This window comes from Nycticebus coucang, chromosome 3, assembly GCF_027406575.1.
Source record: "Nycticebus coucang isolate mNycCou1 chromosome 3, mNycCou1.pri, whole genome shotgun sequence".
NCBI classification, from domain to species: Eukaryota; Metazoa; Chordata; class Mammalia; order Primates; family Lorisidae; genus Nycticebus; species Nycticebus coucang.
In genome coordinates, this window is record NC_069782.1 from 66593654 (window position 1) to 66613658 (window position 20005).

At 52.2% G+C, this 20005-nt stretch overlaps 1 protein-coding gene across 14 annotated transcripts in view; it reads right to left on the reverse strand.

Annotated features, from left to right (window-relative positions):
- Nucleotides 1-20005, reverse strand: part of CACNA1A (calcium voltage-gated channel subunit alpha1 A) — a 358837-nt gene that overhangs the window by 17374 nt on the left and 321458 nt on the right. For 10 of the 14 annotated variants that reach the window (XM_053584933.1, XM_053584926.1, XM_053584929.1 and 7 more), the window contains 8 exons: nt 16234-16317; nt 8914-9030; nt 8521-8586; nt 8261-8376; nt 6065-6215; nt 4921-5048; nt 3549-3645; nt 71-176 (listed from right to left, as the gene is read on the reverse strand). In XM_053584933.1, coding sequence (XP_053440908.1) covers nt 71-176; nt 3549-3645; nt 4921-5048; nt 6065-6215; nt 8261-8376; nt 8521-8586; nt 8914-9030; nt 16234-16317 — 865 coding nt within the window. Of the gene's footprint in view, nt 1-70; nt 177-2619; nt 2717-3548; nt 3646-4920; nt 5049-6064; nt 6216-8260; nt 8377-8520; nt 8587-8913; nt 9031-16233; nt 16318-20005 lie in introns of all 14 variants that reach the window. The other 4 variants (XM_053584930.1, XM_053584931.1, XM_053584927.1 and 1 more) reach the window with 2 other exon arrangements.

Consider the following 20005-nt stretch of genomic DNA (forward strand, 5'->3'; position numbering starts at 1 on the left):
CTGCTTTCTCTCCTGAGGCCCTGGCTCTACTCTGTCCTGCTTGCTTACTTCCACCTGTGGCCTTCCTTACCCTTGGCTATCTTGATGTCCAGGGCTGTGCGGATCAGAGCCATGAGGGTAGAGTTGAAGTGGACGGTGTTGTCATCTGCCACAGGTAGGTCCATCCGCAGGAGTCTCTACAGAAAACCCAGGGTGAGGGCAATCATTCCTGGCACCCCCTCCTGAGTCCCCTGGGAGCCACACCCACCCTACCTGGGGAGCCCCTAGAAGAACTCTGAAGGCAGCAGTGGTGGCCAAAATGTCCCCCATCCTTAGGTTACCTGTCCTAGGATCTGATTTCTTGATTTCCCTTGGTGGCCAGTAAGGGGAGGGGTCACTGAGAGCTCTCCTAGGCTTCTAAGCCCTCTTGCTCTCCCATCTGCTGGACCCTGGAGCTGACGTTTCCAGTGAGTTCAGTCAAACCCTCACCCTGCCTCAGAGTTCTTCTGGATGGCTCCATTCTGCTCCGGCCCCAAAGAAAAAGAGTGCAAGCCCAGATCCCAGGAGCACATGCAGCAGCCAGGCAGAAGGGTCCATGGCCACAGCCTCTGGTGTGGGGGGCTGCTGGCTCCCCACCCCCAACCCAGCTTGGGGAAGACCAACTGGGCAAAGACCACATCATTCCTCTTAGAAGCAGCAGGCAGGCAGCCCCCCACCGATGGGATAGGCCCTTTGCGGACATGCAGCGAGGCCATGACACACAGAATGGCACAGACAAGGGCACGTGCAGACGGAATCTCGAGACTCATTCATAGCTCTGTAGAAAGTGTATCTCAGGGGCATGTCCGGATCTTAACTCTCTGTGCAATGGCCGGGGGAAGGGGTAATGGGGGCATTCCTGTGGCCCAGGGAAGAAAAGATTCCCCATGTTTCAGGCAGGGGCTCTGTCCACCATGCTTGGTGGCATTGAAGAGGATGCTGGGCTGGTGTATACCAGCCCAGGCTGAGGTGGCACAGAGATTGCAGTCAAGGGCAGGTCTGGCTGGGGATTCAGACACACATTGGCAGGAAACACAGAGCTGGAGATGGCAAACCCAGAGTAGGACATGAGATGGGGGCAGGGCAGGGTGGGGGAGGAGGTGGGGGAGAGAGAGAGGAACACACACTGGGCTGCTGTACCTAGCTCGGCAGGCTGTGCATGGCACAAGGGCTCCCCATCTTGGAAATTATAGATTTGTGTGTTTAATACAACAGCTTCCCTGATAACAACAGAAAAGCATTGTGTTCTCACCACATAGGTGGACTGTAACAATTTTCCAATAGACAGTGTTCTGTGGAAAGGGTGCATTTTCCAAATTTAGATGAAGTTGCCTTATGAACCCATGGTGGCCCTGCAGAGACTGGGAGACCAGGAGGGGAAGGGCTCTTCCGCCCTCTCTTGCGAGTGTGCGCACGCACACACACACACTCAGCTAAGCAGAGACAAAGAGAAGAGACCAGAGGAAAACTTGAGGGGGGAGGGATGGATTTAGGGAGGGGCTCATTGAGACGCTGGGTGGCCTCCTCCGCAGCCTCAACTGAGAAGGAGGTGAGGGAGGCAGACAGAGTAGGGGTGGATGGAGGGAGGAGCGAAGCTGTGGGGGGGGGGGTGGCCACACGAAATGGGCAGGAACAGCAGTGACAGACAGACACAGGGAACACAGAGTGGACAGGAGAACAGGATTATTAGTAATTTTTAAGGGGAATCTTTAAAGGTCATCCCTGAACTTATGGATGAGTTGAGGGAACAGAGCATCTGTCTTTGGGTGCCAAGGGAGATTCCGGGGCAGGGGTCTAGAGGGGTGGCCCGGCCTGGCCGCCTGGCGGCAGGACGCTCACTCCTTCAGCCAGCATGCACCACCCCCTGGTTGGCCATGGTGCCTGCCCGCCCCAGGCCCCCGCCAAGGCAGCGTGCATGGCCTGCATCAGTGTGCCACCGTCCAGGGGTCCAGCTGCGGCCCGCCTGCCCACTCTGGAACAATGGAGAGGCATGTTGGAGTGTCTTGGGGGTATAAGGATGGGCTGGACTGGGGAAGCAGCCCCAGGGAGGGACAGGTGGGGAGAGGCTCTGGGTGATCCTTAGGAGGTCTCAGATTTCCCCCAAGACCCTAGGTCAGAGATCAGCTTCAGGTGTGTGGGTAGGGGACGAGGTACCAAAGATGAGACCAGGGCTTTGCCTTCTCCTTGGGGCCAAAGCCCTCCTCTGTAAGGTGCCTGCCTTGGCTTGGCCTGGGCACGGGAACCCCTCTGGGGCAGAAGGGAGGCATACTTTTGACTCCCTGAAAAAGCATGTTTTTGTTCAATTTGGTTCCTGCAGGACCAGGTGTGTAGGGACCTGGGCACTCCCTTCCCCCTCCCCCCTGGCATGTTGGCCATAATGGAGTCTCAAAACACGAAGACACTTATCAGAAAGGACGGACACAGTGTGCTGCGTAGAGTAAAGGAAGGGTCATGATTAATTTACTCAGGGAGAAAAGAAAGAAAAAAAAAAGAAGAGAAATGTTGGAAAAAGAGACTTCGCTGGGTGTTTCTGGTTAGCACTAAAAAGAAAAAAAAAATTCCCCAGCACCTGGACATTGGTGGTCGGCAGGGGTAGACTACCTTGTAAGCCACTCTGGCTGGGCACTTCTTCCCCAGACCCAGGGGCGGAGACATGTGTCTCAGCATCTGATACATGTCCGGGTAAGGCATGCGGCCCCTGGCAGCACCGAAAACAAAACAAAATGGAAAACGGGAATGGAGAACCAAAGGAAGGGAGGTGGGGAAGTAACAGAAGAAAGAGGAGGAAGAGGAAGAGAAAAAAAAAACACAAAAACCACACGAGCCGAAAAAATAGAGAAAGAGGCAGAGAACGATAAAATAGATATTTCAAACAAATGGAAAAGAGGAAAAAAATGGAAGAAAAGGTAGTTAAAAAAGATTATTTCACTGCTCATGAGCAGGGAGAGAGAGAAAAGAGCAAAGTCAGATTCAGGTTGGACTCTGAGCTGTGGTTCTAGGGTGCTGTGAGGAGGGAAAGGTAATTTTTGCTTTAGAGGACCTGGAGCCATGCTTTGGTTCATTGTCATTTCAAAAGTTGGGTCAAGCTCTTTGGCTTGGCTGAGGCTGGTCTCTGAGGGGGCCTAGATGGGGAGGAGGGGCCAGGGCAGTGGGTGAGAGGAGGGCTGGGGGCTTCAGGAGGTGAGGGGTGGAGGGGAAGAGAATGGAGGTGATGGTGGTGGTGGGGCCAATGCAAAGTTACGATCCCCCAGGGGATGTGTCTGATTTGGGGTGCCGTTGAGACCCCAGGATGGGCAGCTTCAGCTAAGAGCAAGCAGAGATGGCTGAAGGCTGGAGGGAAGGAAGAAATATGTTCCATGCTTCATCGAGTCTACATGACTGCATTCTGTTGGCTAAGAGAGTTTTCTAGTTTAATGCAAAAGAGATGGCTCCATTTTTTAGATATATATATATATATGAAATATATATATTGAAGAACCCCAAGCCACACTCATTCCATGGATGCTAGCAGGTTTTAGTGGAAATCAAACCTTGCAAGCAACCCTATGAGGACATTTCTTGCCTAAGCCGAGAGGGGGAGATATTACTCGCAATAAACTGTACATATCCTTATAATGAATCCGACCGCTGAAAGGAGAAGAAAGGGGGTTAGTGGAGGCATGGGGTCAAGCTGTGTTCCCTGGGCACACAGTGAGGTTATGATGCCAGGAGCTGGGGTTTCTCTGGCCTAAAGGAGTGGGAAAGATTTGGGACAAGTTAAGGTCCCCAATACATTCCCAGATGCTTGCAGACCCCTGGGGCCAGAGGGTTTGTGCTGGGAGTTCTGAACTGAGGAGGACCTCCCCTGGGCTCTCTCTGCAGCTGTCTCCCTTACAAGTTACATGAGCTAAACTAGGGTGCTTGTGGAATAGAGGACAGGGGGACAGCATCCAATTGCTGTGACCTAAAATCAAAAGAAGAAGAGTTAGGAACCAGCCAAAAGTCAAGCCCCAGACCTGTGGCTCTCCCCAGACTCTTGGTCTCATGGAAGACTTGTCTGGGGCTGTAGAAATAGCAAAGATGGAGTCTTCCCTGCCTACCTCAAGAGGCTTCCCCCGCCAGTGCTGAAGCCGGAGGAAGATAAATCTCAGGCTGCTGAGTGCCCCTCCCCCCAAGTAATACTCCTCTGGCTAGCTCGAACTAGAATCCTGAGTTAGTGCTTGGTGGGCTCTGGGCACTCAGACGGTGCCTCTTTAAGGGCTTGGTGCTGAATGGGTGCCCAGTACACAGCACAAGAGGAAGCCAATACTCTGAAATCACCGCTCATCAGACAGAAGGGGGCATGCTGGTGTCTACGGAGAAGGGAGAGCTCGTGTCCTTTGTGACCATGAAGATGCAAGGGCCCTTAGGCCCTTAGGCTCTGTGTCCTCCCTTGGCTTGTGTGACCACCTGCTCCAAGACTTAGTGGTCCCAGAGGGAGCTGGATTCTGCTGCTCTGGTCTTGCAGCCAATCCCATCTGCTAGGGGTGGGCTAGCCCTCCTCCCCATACTCCCAAGAGAATCAATGCAGAGAGGGCTCCAGCTTCCTCCATAGGAAGCCCCTCAGCTAAGGTCCTTGCCATCTGGAGGCTTCTCAGTGACAAACAGGAGGGACTCATGGGAGGAGAGGGTTCTGCACAGCACCTCATGGTTGACTTCTTCTCTCGTGCCCCAGAAAATCTGGAGTTTGGGCAAGGCTAGTACCTCCAAACATTACACAAACATGTGAGGGTTTTGATACTTATCTTTCTCCTCTGGATGGACCTCTGTAAGATCCCTGCTAGGACCCCAGGGATCCAGCGCCCCAAGGTTTGGGGCCTGACCTAGCCTGTGTTCCAGGAAGAGGTGGACATTGTGGCTGGAAGATATGGGGTGACTCCTTACCAAGCTGCAGGGTCATACTCGGCCCAGACACGCACGTACTCATCCAGGTGGTGGGGACCCAGGATGGAGGAGTCTCGGGTGAGGTACTCGAAGTTGTCCATGATGACGGCGACAAAGAGGTTTAGCATCTGCAGGGACCCCGGGGGCCGAGAGAGTGTGTGGTGGGGGACAGCAAGAGAACAAGAGAGCAAGAAAGACCAAACACAGAGGCCGAGAGGGAAAGGAAGGGGTACAGAGAGGGAGAGAGAAGGGGGGACAGAGGAGAGATGCACACTCACAAAAGGAGGTCCAGAGAGAGTGAGAGTGAGTGAAGATGCAGAGGCGGAGACAGGGAGAGATACAAGGAGACAGAGACCACAGGGATGGAAAGAGACAGTCAGAGAGAGTGGAGGGGAGGCTGTGTGAAAGGGGGGCAACCCCAAGGGGGCACCAGGACCCCAAGCCCTCCCATGCCTATGCCTGTCCCAACAAGGCCAAAGTGAGACATTTCATTGGGTCTCAAATTGGGAGAGACTCAGGCTCTTCCCAGGGGATATCTGGCACTGTCTGCAGGCATTTTCTGGTTGTTACTGGGGGAAGGGGCAGAGTGTGGATGGCGGCCAGGGATGTTGCCATACACCCTTCCGTGCATGGGATAGCCCTAAGCACAGGGAATGATCCAGCTCCAAATGCCAATAGTATAGAGGTTAAGAAACTTCGGTTCACCTCCCAGGCTGACATAGAAGCCTTGGAGGGAATAAGTCTTTTACAAAGCCACATTCTATTTTTCTTTTTTCTTTCTTTTTTAGAGATAGCATCTCATTCTGTCAAGCAGGCTGGAGTGCAGTGGTAAGATCATAGCTCACTGCAGTCCCAAAATCCTGGGCTCAAGCAATGCCCCCATCTCAGCTCCCTGAGTAACTTGGGCTACAGGTGCATGCCACCACACCTGGCTACTTTTACATTTTTTGTAGAGACCTTGTCTGGCTATGTTACCCAGGCCGGTCTTGAACTCTTGGCCTCAGGCAATCCTCCCATCTCGGTCACCCAAAGTGCTGGGATTACAGGCATGATCCACAGCACTCAAGACTAGAGAAACCCACTCCCCTGATGGGGGAGCCAGGTATAGGGACCGCTCCACTTCCCTCCATGTCCACAGACTCACCAGAAATGAGCAGAGGAAGATGAAGGAAACGAAGTAAAAATAAGCAAATTCATTGCCACACTCCCGAGTCAGGATGCCAGAGTTCTTATCACAAGGTTTCCCACTGAGGCAGGAAAGCATGATGTTGTGCCAAGCTTCCCCGGTGGCACTCCTGGGGACAGGAACGAGGCATCAGGGACCTGGGCATCCAGCCCTGATTGGACATCAATGCCTCCCAGGGAGGTAGAGCACACAGGTTAAGCCTTTGGGCCCTGGAGTTGGACAGACAGGTGTCCGAGCCCTTTTAGGAGCTGAGAGGGGAAGGCTTATCCTTAGCTGCACATTAAAGCCCCAGGAAGCTTTTAAAAAATGCTAATCCCAACAACTTGGACTCAATGGGTGCAGGGCGGGGCCTAGGGATATTGGTATGTTTTTAAAAGTTTCCCTCTGTCTAGGTGATTGTCATCTCTTACTCTACTCTCCCTGGGTTACTCTGCTCTAGGCATGATGGGCTCCTTGCTGATCTCAGACCTGCCAGCCACACTCCTGTCTCAAGGCCATTGCCCTGGCTGTACCCTCTGCCTGGACTACCCTTCCCCAGATATCCACATGGGCTTCTTCCCTTATCAATTTCTCTCAAATGTCATACTTTCAAAGAGGCTTGACCTATTGGCCCTCCATTCTTTTTGTTGTTAGATTAACAATTTTTTTTTTTTTTTTTGTGGTTTTTGGCTGGGGCTGGGTTTGAACCTGCCACCTCCGGCATATGGGACCGGCGCCCTACTCCTTGAGCCACAGGCACCACCCCTAACAATTTTTTTTTATTGTGGCCAAATATACATAGCAAACAATTTATCGTTTTTTTTTTTTTTAATCTTTTCCCCACTGAATGTTTTTTTTTTTTTTTTATTGTTGGGGATTCATTGAGGGTACAATAAGCCAGGTTACACTGATTGCAATTGTTAGGTAAAGTCCTTCTTGCAATCATGTCTTGCCCCCATAAAGTGTGACACACAGCAAGGCCCCACACAATTTATCGTTTTAACTTTTTTTTTTTTTGAGACAAGAGTCTCACTCTGTCACCTGGGCTAGAGTGCCGTGGCATCAGCCTAGCTCACAGTAACCTCAAATTCCTAGGCTCAGGCGATTCTCCTGCTCAGCCTCCAGAGCAGATGGGAGTACAGGTGCCTGCCACCATGCCTGGCTAATTTTTCTATTTTTAGTAGAGATGGTGTCTCACTCTTGCTCAGGCTGCTCTTGAACTCCTGGCTTCAAGCAATCCTCCCGCTTCAGACTCCCAGAGTGCTACTGTGTGCCAGGCACTGGTATTACATAGGCATGAGCCACCACAGCTAGACTTCCTCCTCCCCTTTTTTTGGAGACAGGGTCTTGCTCAGTTGCCCAGGCTGGAGTGCAGTGGGGTGATCATAACTCACTGCAGCCTGGAACTCCTGGGTTCAAGAGATCCTTCTGCCTCAGCCTTCAGATTCATTGGGATTATAAGAATGAGCCACTGTTCCTGATTTATCCTAGTTTTTACACCAGTGCCTGGCACACAGTAGTGCTCAATAAAAGTCCATTGACAAAGTGAAGGAACTCTAATATGCAGCCAGGATGAAGAACCAAAGAATCAAGCCTCATCATCTATAAGGCTCAGTTTTCCTTTTTTATTTTATTTTATTTTTTTTTTGTAGAGACAGAGTCTCACTTTATCGCCCTCGGTAGAGTGCCGTGGCATCACACAGCTCATAGCAACCTCCAACTCCTGGGCTGAAGCGATTCTCTTGTCTCAGCCTCCCGAGTAGCTGGGACTACAGGCACCCGCCACAATGCCCAGCTATTTTTTGGTTTGCAGTTCAGCCGGGGCTGGGTTTGAACACGCCACCCTCGGTATATGGGGCCAGCGCCTTACCGACTGAGCCACAGGCACCGCCCAAGGCTCAGTTTTCTTATCTGTCAGATAGGGTTGCTAAGAATCCCCACCTCTCAGGGTGGTCAGGAGGACTCAAGGAGATAATGCCTGGAAAACAACTTCCATGCTTGTGTCCCAGGGCCTTCAGCTCCTTCCCTGGTAGGATACCTGGGTCCTGCAGGCCCATCCCAGCCCCACTGGAAAAGAAATATGAGAGTGCGCACCTCCCACTGGAAGAGGAGGAGAACATGCTCCCCCCCCCGTCGCCCCCACCAAGAGAAGAATGAGGACACGCTTGCTTTTACCGGAAGAGAAGCATGAGGGCCTGGAAGAAGGTCCGGAAGTTATTGTGCTCAGTGATTTGGAACTCATCTTCATCACTGTCCTCGTCCTCCACATCAATGCCGATGTTGCCAAACACCTGGGGAATTGGAGGGTGATAGCCAGGCCCCCAATAGCTTCTTGGAAACCCAGCTCAACCTCCATGGCTGCCTCTCTTAACCAGGCTCCCTTGACCCACCCCTGATTAAGGGCTGCTGTCCTCTTGGGATGCTCTGGCACTCACCTGCATCCCAATGATGGCATAGATGAAGAAAAGCATGGCAATCAGCAGACAGACATACGGCAAGGCCTGTTGGGAAGGAAGGTAATGAAGATGGATGCTAGGGCCCCTCCTTAGCTGCACTGTTTCCCTCCCTTGGCCCAGTGCTCTGCCCCACTGTGTTAGGTGGCCACCTGCTGTGCCATAGTCCTGCCAGGAGTGACAGGCATCTTTGGCAGCTCTGGGATGAGGCCCACAAAACTCCGAAGACGCACTAGCAGCAGGAGGTTAGACAAGAGCACTGTAGATGCGCACAGCCTCATAGAGGCATTTTCAGCCTTATTTCTACATGCAACCAGAGCATGGAGGTCTATTCTTCTTCTCAGCCCTGGGCCAACAGCAGGGGTAGGGGTTCACCTTGAAGGACTGCACGAAGGTCCAGAGAAGAATGCGGATGGTGTAACCCTGGCGCAGGAGTTTGATGAGCCGGGCAGCTCGGAAGAGGCGGAGAAAGCTCAGGTTGATGAAGTTATTCTGGAGAGATGGAGGAAAAGGGGTGACCATCCACCCATCCCAAGGGGCTTAGAGCCATCACCACTCACAGAGGCCCCTACATGAAGCCAACCAATAGGAAAAAAGCAAGCCAGACCCCAAATTAGGAGGGAGAGGAGAGAAAGCACTATTAATGCAATGGTGCAGAGGAAAAACTTAAAAAAGGAACAAAATCAGGGAGAGAGAGGCTGGGAGGGAGAAAAAAGGCATCAACTCAAAAGCATACAACCTCCCTACCAGCCCCACCCCCAATGGGGAGAAGGAAAGAAAAAGGAAGGAGGAGAAAGGAAGGGGGTGGGGGTGGGGTAGGGAAGAAATAACAAAAGAATAAGAAAAAGAAAATATATCCGAATCATCCAATCAGGAAAAAAATCGAGATGGTTTTTGTTTCTCCCAACAACCAAATGCACTGAGACGATAGGACACAAGCGGGAATCCATCACACGTGTACGATGCACAAACACCAGGGCAGGGGTAGGTGTGGGGGTTGCCAGCACGCTCAGACCTGGTGGACATGTGCAGGTTCCGAGGGCATGTTATGCTCCGGGCCAGAAATGCATCTGTCACAATGACTCGATGGACACCCTGCCCTGCCCTGCCCTGCCCTGCCAAGCTGCCCACCCACTCCTGCCCGCCCTGACCTCACCCCACGGCCAAGAGGAGCAGTGGCTCGAGCCAATCAGGAGGAGCCAGTTGGGAGAAGCGGAAGAGCATCTTTTCTTACCCCCTTGGCGAGCGGGAATGGGGAGGACGGGAGGGAGCTGGGGCTGTTCGGCTGCAGGGTGAGTCCTCGCTGCCCGCTGAGTCGGAGAAGATGCATTTGGGGCCCTTTTCCCCCCTCTCAGGGATGGCTTCTCAGCTTCTGGGGCTGGGTGGAGTAGCTCGGGACCAGGCCTGCAGGAAGCAGGAAGTACTCAGCTCCCGTGGGTGGGTGAGCTCAGAATAAACCTGGGCCCACCTAGGGGCCAGTGCTGGGGGCGGGGAGGTGGGGCCATCCCAGCCCCCAGGACCTCCCGGGGTGGCCTCTGCTTCTGCTCAAAGCCCCCCTGTCTAGTCACAGCCTCTGTTTCCTCCCCCCCAAGCTAGGAGGAGACTAGAGAGATGGTAAACTAGAGATGGTGGGTATGGGGTAGCAGGATTACATGACCTCCTGGGGCTTTAGGTGACTCTGGTGAGAGGTGGGAGGCTAGAAGTCACAAATCTGGCTGACGACAAAGATATTCTGTTGGCCCTGAGCAGTGCGTCTTGTTTTTATTTAATTAAAGATTGTTGCCATTGTTTAAAGACTAGGAGATTTTGCCCACCAATCTGGCTTTCAGGCAACCGGAGGCCTGCTGTTCTTGTTTTCCAAGGTCCTCAGGTTCTAGACATGGCACTTTCTTTCCCAGTTTGCTGGTGTCTGCTTGGCCCTCAGAAAGCATTTGGGTTTGAGGCTACTGCCTCAGTCAGACACAGAAACCTTCCTTCCTTGGCCAGTATCAAGCAGGATGGAGGAGGGAGGAGTAGAGGGTCTCCCCACTAAAGGGGCCTTACTGGACTCTGCTCTGTAGGCAACGTAGAGATTTAACTTGGCTTAGTCCTTCCCAAGATGGCACAGGGTGACCACACAGACAGAGCACCTCTCTCAGTTTCCAAAGTGTCCCTGTTTGGGTGGTGGATTGTACAGGCATCCCGCTTGGTTCTTGACTACAGGCTGGGTGTCTTGTGTTAGCTCTGGCCTGGGAGCTGAGAGGTAGGGACTGGAATTCAAGAAATTTTTGTGTGACTATGTGTACAAGAGGGCTTTGGGTTTGTTGGCAACATCTAGGATGCTCTCTGGACACATCAGTGGGGCTCCTGGAATGGGGAAGTGGCCTGGAGGTTCCTACTCTAACCATATTGAACTAAGCCACTGTGAGAATGTCCCAAGCATCTCAAACAAGTCCCCAAACCCTGCTCAGCTAAGAGAGTTGCCAGTCTTCCAAGTTCCACTGACCTGATCCCCTCCATCCCTGCCTGGCCACTCAGCTCCACCTGGAGATGGCACCAATGGCTCAGGTGTCCCCGGTTCCCTCCCATCCATCCCCAGAGTACAAGCCATCCCTTCCATGGGGTGGACATAACATGTGGACTCAGCCAGGCATGCAAAGGCAGGCGGGCCCTGAAAGCAGCCTGAGGGGGTGGGGGGCTTGGGGCCACCATGCAGGAAAGCAAAGGATCTGGCAGGGGACATGCATGCAGAGAACATGCTGACCTCCTGGGAGCAGAGGGAGGGAGGAGACACACGAGGGAGGTGGGGTGGAGATGGGAAAAGTCTGGATCCTAGTCTGCCCTCATCCACCCCTCCATCTCTTCCTGGGTCTGCATCTTTCAAATGACCACAGAACTTCCAATGAGATCCCTCTCCATAGCCTCCATCTTGTGATCCCCAACCTGGGAAGAGCAGCTTCCTCTCCTCAATGCCTGCCTTGCACTTCCCAGTTACAGTAAGAATGGGGCCAGACACAGGCCCATAGGGACAGCTTCTTTGAGGTCCTCTCTCCTCCAGTGCTGCACTCAAGGGCAACTGTCTCTTAAGTGCTTAGAAGGACATGAAGACCACCCACCCCACCTGCAGTCCAGACCTCACCCCTGAGCTCCAGCACCCCCACCTGCCTACCTGACTTCTTTGGGGGGTGTCCTAAAGACACTTCAAACTTACCATGCCCACATTAGTTCTCTTCTCCCAACCTGGCCCTTTCCTGGTACTCTCTAGCCTCCATCTTCTGGTTTTAGGCCAGAACTGAATGCTCCCAGGCACTGGGCACCTCTCATCCCCTCAGTCTACACCTGACTCATCCCTAGGCCTCTCTGCAGTGGCCAGTCCTCCCACTGTTCTCTCTCCTCCACTCTCATCAGATTCCTGGTGCCCACCTCCAGCCCAGCCCTGACAAGCTGTTCCCTGTTCTGTAAACACAGTGACCTTGTCTAATCACACTTCCAACTGCTCCTCCCCTGCTTTGAATCCTCCTAGGTCTCTTTTGGTGCTTAGGGTAAACCCTGAGCTCCACACTCCATCCTGCCACAGGGTCTTTGCATGTGCTGTCTGGGCCTGGAATGCATCTCTCTCTGCCTTGTTGGTGATGCTCATCCTTCAGTTCCCAGTGCAAGTACAATGTCAAGTGGAGTCAAGGGTTATTTGGCCAATGCCTGCATCCCCCACCTGGCTGGAGGTGGGGGAGGGGACAGTGATGATGTCTGCTTCTGTTCACCACTCCGTTTGTGCCACCAAATAGGGGGTCATTAAATGTGTGGTGGGTGAATATCCATGTATTGCACAGGGATCCCAGGGCAAAGATGCCTTTGGTGGGTGGGGCAGGGGAGAGGCAGGTGGGATTTAACAGCGAGGGTGTATGAGGAGCTGAGAAGAGGGGGAGGGAGAAATGTGTGTTGGGGTTGGGGGGTGACAGAGGAGAATGGTTTGTGTGCATATGTGCACCTGTGTGTGAGGGAGCACTGGAAGAAAAGAATGAGAGAATAAACAAGAAAGAAGGTCAAGACCCATGTCATGACCTTGGGTATGGTGACTGTGTGTATGGCAACTATGCGTGTGCAGTGCTGCTGTGTGCAGTGACTGTGTGCAGTATCTGTGTGTATACTGACTGTGCAGGCAGGAACTGTGTGTACAGTGACCGTAATGACTGTGTGTGCAGTGGCTGTGTAATGACAGTGCAGTGACTGTGTAATAACTGCATTCAGTGTCTGTGTGCAGTGGTGCTGTGTGTGTGTGTGTGTGTGTGTGTGTGTGTGTGTGTGGCAGGCCGGCATGTGCAGTTCAAAGCTCCAGAGTCAAGTTTCTGCTGGTCAAACCCAAAGGGTCCCAGGTGCTTGGGATGGGCGTGGGAGACAGCAGAAGGAAGAGGGTGGGGATGGGGTTTGGCCACTCTCCTGGGGCCCTGCCCCTGTGGAGCCAGAGAAGTGGCCATGGCAGGTGTGCCTCCCAGGGCTCTGAGTGTGAGGGACACATGTGCAGGGTGGGCTGATGGGCACTGCCAATCTGCTAATCCTGGCAGAGGTGCTGATAGGAATAATCCAGCAAAAGATGGAAACCAACATCAACCCAAACAGAAAACCCAACCAGAGAGGGAGAGGAAGGGAGAGGGGGAGGGGAGGGAGACAGAGAGAGACTGCAGGAACAAGAAGGGGTGGGAGGCCAGATAGACAGAGGGAGAGAGGGAGGGGTGGGGAGCATGGCAGGCACCCCAAATTGGAAGGCCAGGGTGTGGCATGCAATGCGTATGCGGGAAGATGCTTTCACAGTTAATGTAAGGCATTTAGACTTCAGAAAGAAGTAACACCAACCGGATTCTAGATGCAGATGTTGAAGATGAGGGGGAGCGGGCGGGCAGGGGCGGTTGGGGAGGCGAGTTCAGCATTTTTTAGGTTGATTTGTAACCAGTGCCAAAAGAACCAATGGGTTTCGGTTCCCCGGGTGGGGAGTGGGGGTGGTGGTGGCGGTGGGTTGGGAGTCATTGGTGTATGAACACACAGACCACGTCATGGATGAACAAATGAATTTCATAGTGCATTTTGATTGGATGAATTTTTCAGACGGCGTTGCGCCAATATACAGTTTTAAGAGCAGGCATGAAAAGAGACAAGACAAGAAACACAGTCATTATCTGTCGCACACAGGGCAAACCCACGTCACCCCAGCCACCTGGGGGGTGGCAGTTTAGGCCCATGGCCAGCATTGGAATTACTGTCCTATGCCCTCTGCCCCCTAACCCCAAACCCCAGGTACTTGCCCCTCCCCAGGGTCTGGTCCCCCTGCCTTAGTTTGGCTGAGCCTGGCCTTGGATCTAGTGGGCTTACCTGGGATGCAGAAAGGGGCGACCGTGGCCTCCTTGCCTGTTAGGAGAGGCCTCCTTCACCCAGGCTGGGTCCCAGAAGGGCCCAAACACCCACTTGCTAACTTTTCTTTAATTAAAATGGTTATAATTCAGGGCCAGCTAATAAAGCACACATCCAAGTACGTTGCTGGTAATAATAACAATAGCAATAATAATAACCACGATTTGTGAACTCTTTTATTTCCTGGCAGGTTCTGCGCCAAGCACTTCATGTCAATTGCTCGTTTATAAAAAAGTTGCCCTCTCCCTCTCTGGGACATCAGTCCTAAGAGGCCATGCTTTCTGCATTCTTGTCTGTTTTGTTTCCCCTGTGTTGTGTCTCCAATACCTCTACCCATGCCTGGCACACAGTGGGTGCTCACTGCATGCTTGTTGCATGCCTGCATGAATCTGAGTCTTGCAAGGATTCAGTGAGGTTGCTTGTGATGGTTATGCCCCACTCTACCTGAGAAGAAGTAACACAAGTTGTTCAAGATCAGACAGCTGTTGTGGAGGGCTGTTTGGCTACTGTAATAGTCCTAATGTCCCTAAATGAGTCCTCATACCTCAACCTCTTGCTCTTCCCTGCCCTGCCAGCCAGGAGAACAGGCCATTGAAGTTCATTCCTACAAATCTCTTACTGGTGATTAGAAGTTTCATCCAACTTCTTCCACTTGCCCAGCTGGGGACCTAAGCTACCCCTTGCAACCTCTTGACCTAAAGGGACATTTGTTCAAGGCTGTCTTGTACACAGCTGGGTGGCAAGATATTTTGACTGTCATATGGAGTGTCATATGGAGTTTCTCTAGAAACTCAGGACGGAAGATGAGAGGCAGGCTCTGGTCCTCTGCAGGGGGGGGATACACCAGTGGGGATACCCCCAGTTAGGCATGACTCCTCCAGAGAACATTTTCAGAGGTGTGGTGAAGAGGGGGTTTCTGGCTCACTTGTAGCCAGGATACTACTTAGAAGGGGTGTTAGGGAAACACATCAGACACATCAGACAAACTGATCCCTTTCTGCTGGAAGATCAGACTGGAACATGCCAGGAGCTGCCAATGTGCTCTCAGGAGTCACCCTGGGCTGGCTTTGTGACCTTGGATGGGCTCCTCACCACCCAGAGCATTGAGCATCAGTTTCCTCATCTGGAAGATGGGGCAACACCTTGCCAGATCTGTCCTCCTCACTTCTCAGCCTGCTCTGAGTATCACATCTGGCTCCCTTCTGGTTTACCTTGGCCAGTGGGAGGCTCTGGCAGGAGACAGAGGACGGGGAAGAGAGAAGACTAGAGTATTTCTCCTCTAGTGCTCTCTGCCTGCCCACAGCTCCCGCCTGGCAGCCTCTCCTTGCTTCTGCCCTGGTTCTCTGCTAACATTCTGACTTTAGCACCTGGGCAGGTAATAGCTCCCCAAAGTGGCTGGCTGGTGAGTGGGTACCTTGCCATGCTTGGAGGTCCCTTTCTCCTCCCCTGCATGAGTGAGTGGTCTTTGCATTTGGATCCCTTCAGTTGAACCTTCTGAAGGTTCACAAGCCAATCCACATAAAATGCTTGGCACAGTCCTGGCACGCAGCAAGTGTGCAGTCCCTGTTAGCCATTATTATTTTCATTGTTATTAAGATGCCATTGATACCATCTTTGGTCCTTGGCTCTGATGCCCTGTGCCCTTTTGCACTCCCTGCAAGGGCCTCTTCCCCTCCCCTCTATCTGGCTGGCTGGCAGATGGCTAACGAGAATGTCTGGGACAGAATTCTGGGGCCCTGAGTCTTCTAGAAAAGGGGAAAAGACAATGTGTCCTGGGGCCATTGCAGAAAGCTCCAGAGACCCCCATGTCCTCAGCTGAGGATGTTTTCAGTCTGGGGTTACAGGACAGAGGACATCCTGGGGACCCTCCTAAGGACCTGGGAGTGGTATTCCCTCTTTGGCCTGAGGGGCTGTGGTTCCCTCCTGACCATGAACCAGGACAGGGTTAGTTCAAGAAGAATTGACTTGAAACTGGTTATCTCTGGGCCCCAACACCGTGCTATTTGGGAGCTGCTCAGCTTTGGGAGCCTTGAAATGTCTCACATCTGCATTATTTATTCATAAGTCAACAGCCAACGTGGAGGGAAGCCTGCCCTGCAGTACTGGTCCTCCAGCCAGGCTCTGGGAAGCCCTATCTCCCCATGATGCCCTCCCAAGGGGATGCCCTTCTCCCAGGGGCCCTGCTTCTTCCTCTTTGGTCAGGGACAAGTGCTGGCCTGAGCCAGTTATGGCTGTCAGGAACCATGGCTTCTGTCCTCCCCTAGCCCAAGTCCAGGGCAGAGTAACCCAGACAGAAGCTGGGAGGAGACTTACCCCAAACTCAGTCACTAGGATATCGGTGATGCTGCCCAGAACAGTCACAAAGTCGAAGATGTTCCAGGCATCACGGAAATAATTCTAGAAGGAGGACCCACAAGACAGAGATGCCAATGGAGGGTTCAGTGCCCAAGCTCCCTGGGCCAGCCCAGGAGCAGGTTAGGGGCACAACTGCTGATCAGCAGATCAGTGCCTTGGACAGCTGTGGTCATTCAAACAGCAAAATGCTATAGTAAAGGCCTTGATAACACCTGCACTGAGCACCCCTCCCTGGGACACTTCCTACCCTGGCCAAGGCCTTCCCATGATTCGCTTGACCCCAGAACAGACCTAAAGACCTTGCATTGGCACTGCCAGGGAAGTGGATGCCCTTTATGGCTGGGGCCTGTCTCTCTGACATTTCTGAGGGTTCTCCAAGACCCCAGGGGCTTTATAAACAACATCATTGGGATCTTCACAAAGATTCCAAAGGAAGGATTATCACTCACCTGTCTGAGGCCAACAGCACAGAGGTATAGAGCCAAGATTTGAATCCAGGCCTGGAGGTCCCAGAGTCTGTGTTTAGGAACTCACTGTGATGACAGCTAAGAGTGGAAACTCTGGGTTCAAATCCCAGCTCTGCTACTGGAGCTGTGCAGCTGTGGGCAGGGGCCTTAAGCTCTCTGTGTCTCCATTTTTTGATTTGGAGGACAGTTATAGGGGTAGAGAATGGGCAGGGCTCTTGGGCCTTCCAGGCACACTCCAGGCTACACTTTCTGGAACCCATGGTTAGATGGGGCCATGTGCGTCTAGGTATGACCAATGTGCTGTGAACAAAGGTAGTGTGAGCCACTTCTTGGCCAGCACAGAACTATCCAGGACTCTTCAACCCTTGGCCTGGTGACCAGTAATGTTTTGGTTGGTAGTTACCTCGGAGGCCTCAGTGTCTATGAGTCAAACAGCCCTCCTCGCTGAGTGTAAAAAAAAAAAAAAAAAAAAAGGCTTTGTTGATTTGTCATAGAGATGAGATGTGGGTATTGTATGTTACTGTGGCTTCACTTTATCTATCCTGACTGGTATATCCCAGGCTGGGTGCTGGCTCGACTGGGACACGTAGGTGCATCTGCATTATTGAAATACTGAAATACTCCACACTATTTAGCTCCACAGCCCCAAGCCCCAAGCCCCATAATGTCCCTGGTGGTCCCTACATCTCCCTGAACCCAGCATTGAAATGGTGATGTATGGCCCTTTAGGAGGGGACCTTGCTCCAACTTCAGAGCCCACACTGAGCGGCACCCCTGCCTGGATACAAGTCTGGGTCAGACAAAAGACCCCCCTTCAGGGCTCAGTGGGACCACACTAAACACCGACCTCTTCTATAAAAGAAGAGACCAGGCTAGAGCTTAGAGTGGTTAGTCTGACAGAGTAGGACACAGACTTTAGAGCTGCGCTTCCCTCCAAGAGTGTACCTGGGCCGCTGCCTCAGCATCATCCTCTGGAAGGCAGAGGTCACTGAGCATGGGATTTGGTATCTAGCAGGTGCACTTATAGTATTTTAGCAGATGCGGCTAGGGCCCCAACCATATCCTCTTGTTCCTCAACTATATATCTTTGTTACTTTGTCCAGAGGTTCTCTCCGGCTGCACATCTGTCGGGGAATTAACAGCTTCCCTGGGGGAAGTTTTTGACTATGAATGATGGGCATTAGAGGATTAATACCCCAGCCCCCTCCCTCTTGGGAGGAATGACTCTGCAGTGTGTGCTCTCTGCTGCCTCCCGGAGGTCCCCAGTGGAACTAAGTTCCAATTGCTCTCTTTCCTGGCTACATTTCTGTCCCTGCCTCATTTCTCCTTTCCCCTACCATCTTGTTTTCCAAGTAACATTCCTTGCACTCAATCCTCTAGATGTTTGGCTATAGACCTCAAGTGCTGGGCTAGTCTTCTATCTCCTGAATGTCACATGGAGAACTTGGGGCTTCATATAAAACTGAAAGGGGGAGCTCTGTGCAGGCCCCTGTGGGGTTGGCAGTGGTGAGGGAGATGGAGCTCCAGGCCCTGGTAAAAGAATCACTTCGTTTCACCAGTAAAAGATAAACTTGGAATAAAATAACTGTATGACACAGTCCCCTTAGTCCTGGCATGCCAGGTATCCTCATTTGCAGATGTGGAGACAGGAGCAAAGAGGCCAGTGACTCTCTTGTGGCCACACAGCTGGAAAGGGGCTGAGGCAGGATTTGCACCCAGGTGTGGATGCAGCAAAGCCTGAGTTCTTTCCATTACATGCTCTATTACTTCTCCTGGGTCCCAGAACCTATAGGTAGCATCCCAGAACTGGAACATTGAGTTGGTGCTCTTGCTTGGATTACAGGGTGCCTCCTGTGATCGGCTGGTGCTCAGTGCAGTCTGACAATACTGGGAATAACTATTCTTCTTCTTTTTTTTTGAGACAGGGCCTAGTTCCATTACTTGGGGTAGAACATAGTGGTGTCATCACAGCTCACTGCAACCTCAAACTCTTGGCCTCAAGTAATCTTTCTGCTTTGGCCTCCCAGAGTGTTAGGATTACAGGCATGAACCACTGTGCCCAGCCCTCCCCCTACCTTTTTTTTTTGAGACAGAGCCTCAAGCTGTCGCCCTGGGTAAAGTGCCATGACATCACAGCTCACAGCAACCTCCAACTCCTGGGCTCAAGCGATTCTCCTGCCTCTGCCTCCCAAGTAGCTGGGACTACAGGAGCCTGCCACAAGACCCAGCTATTTTTTGGTTGCAGCCGTCATTGTTGTTTGGCGGGCCGGGGCTGGATTCGAACCCACCAGCTCAGGTGTATGTGGCTGGCGCCTTAGCCACCTGAGCCACAGGAGCCGAGCCTCTCCTCCCCACCCTCCCGTTTTTTAAGAGACAAAATCTCCCTCTGTCATTCTGGCTGGAGTGCAGTGGTGTGATCATAGTTCAACGTAGCCCCAAACTCCTGGGCTCAAGTGATCTTTCTACCTCAGCCTCCCAAGTAGCTCTGCATGCATAACCACATCCACAACCACCAGTTACTTTAAATATATATATATTTTTAGCAGAGGTGGGGTCTCACTATGTTGCCCAGGCTGGTCTCAAACTCCTGCCCTCAACTGATTGTCCTTCCCTGGTTTCCCAAAGTGCTGGGACTATACGCATGAGCCACTGTTTCCAGGCAATACTCATTAAACATACAGATTTTGGGACTCCCTCCCATCCAACCAAGTGGCCAAGTGAATTAGAACTTCTGTGGGTGGATCTGGGATAACATTCAATTTTAAGAAATCTTCCATGTGGTTGTGATGAGAAAGCAGTGGCTTTGCTTTGGAAGAGAAAAATAGGTCAATGATATTTAATGGGGCCCCTCCTAGTAATTATTCAGCCAGGTTTTAGCCTCAGCTCTCCAGGTGGCACATGAGAGCATCTGGTGCATAAAAGGGCTCTGCTGGGGAAGGCGGAGGATGGGTCCCTCTTGGGATGGTGAAGTAACAAAGTCTGTATAGGACAAGGCAGAATTTGAATTTAGGTCTCTCTAGTGCTAAAAGCCTTTAACCACCTCCATGAGCTAAGGAGAAGACTCAGTTTGCTGAGACATCAGCTGAAATCACAAGCTGCAGGTCATTCTCTTCAGAGAGATGGGCAAAACAGGTGGTGAAGAGCACTTAGCCAGTCATCGGAGACCTTCCAGAGTTCACTTAACACAGTCACTTCAAGTCCAGACCCATTAGTCCAGGCCTTCTTCGCCTTCTATTTGTGTGTGTGTTGGGTACCCCTGCTTG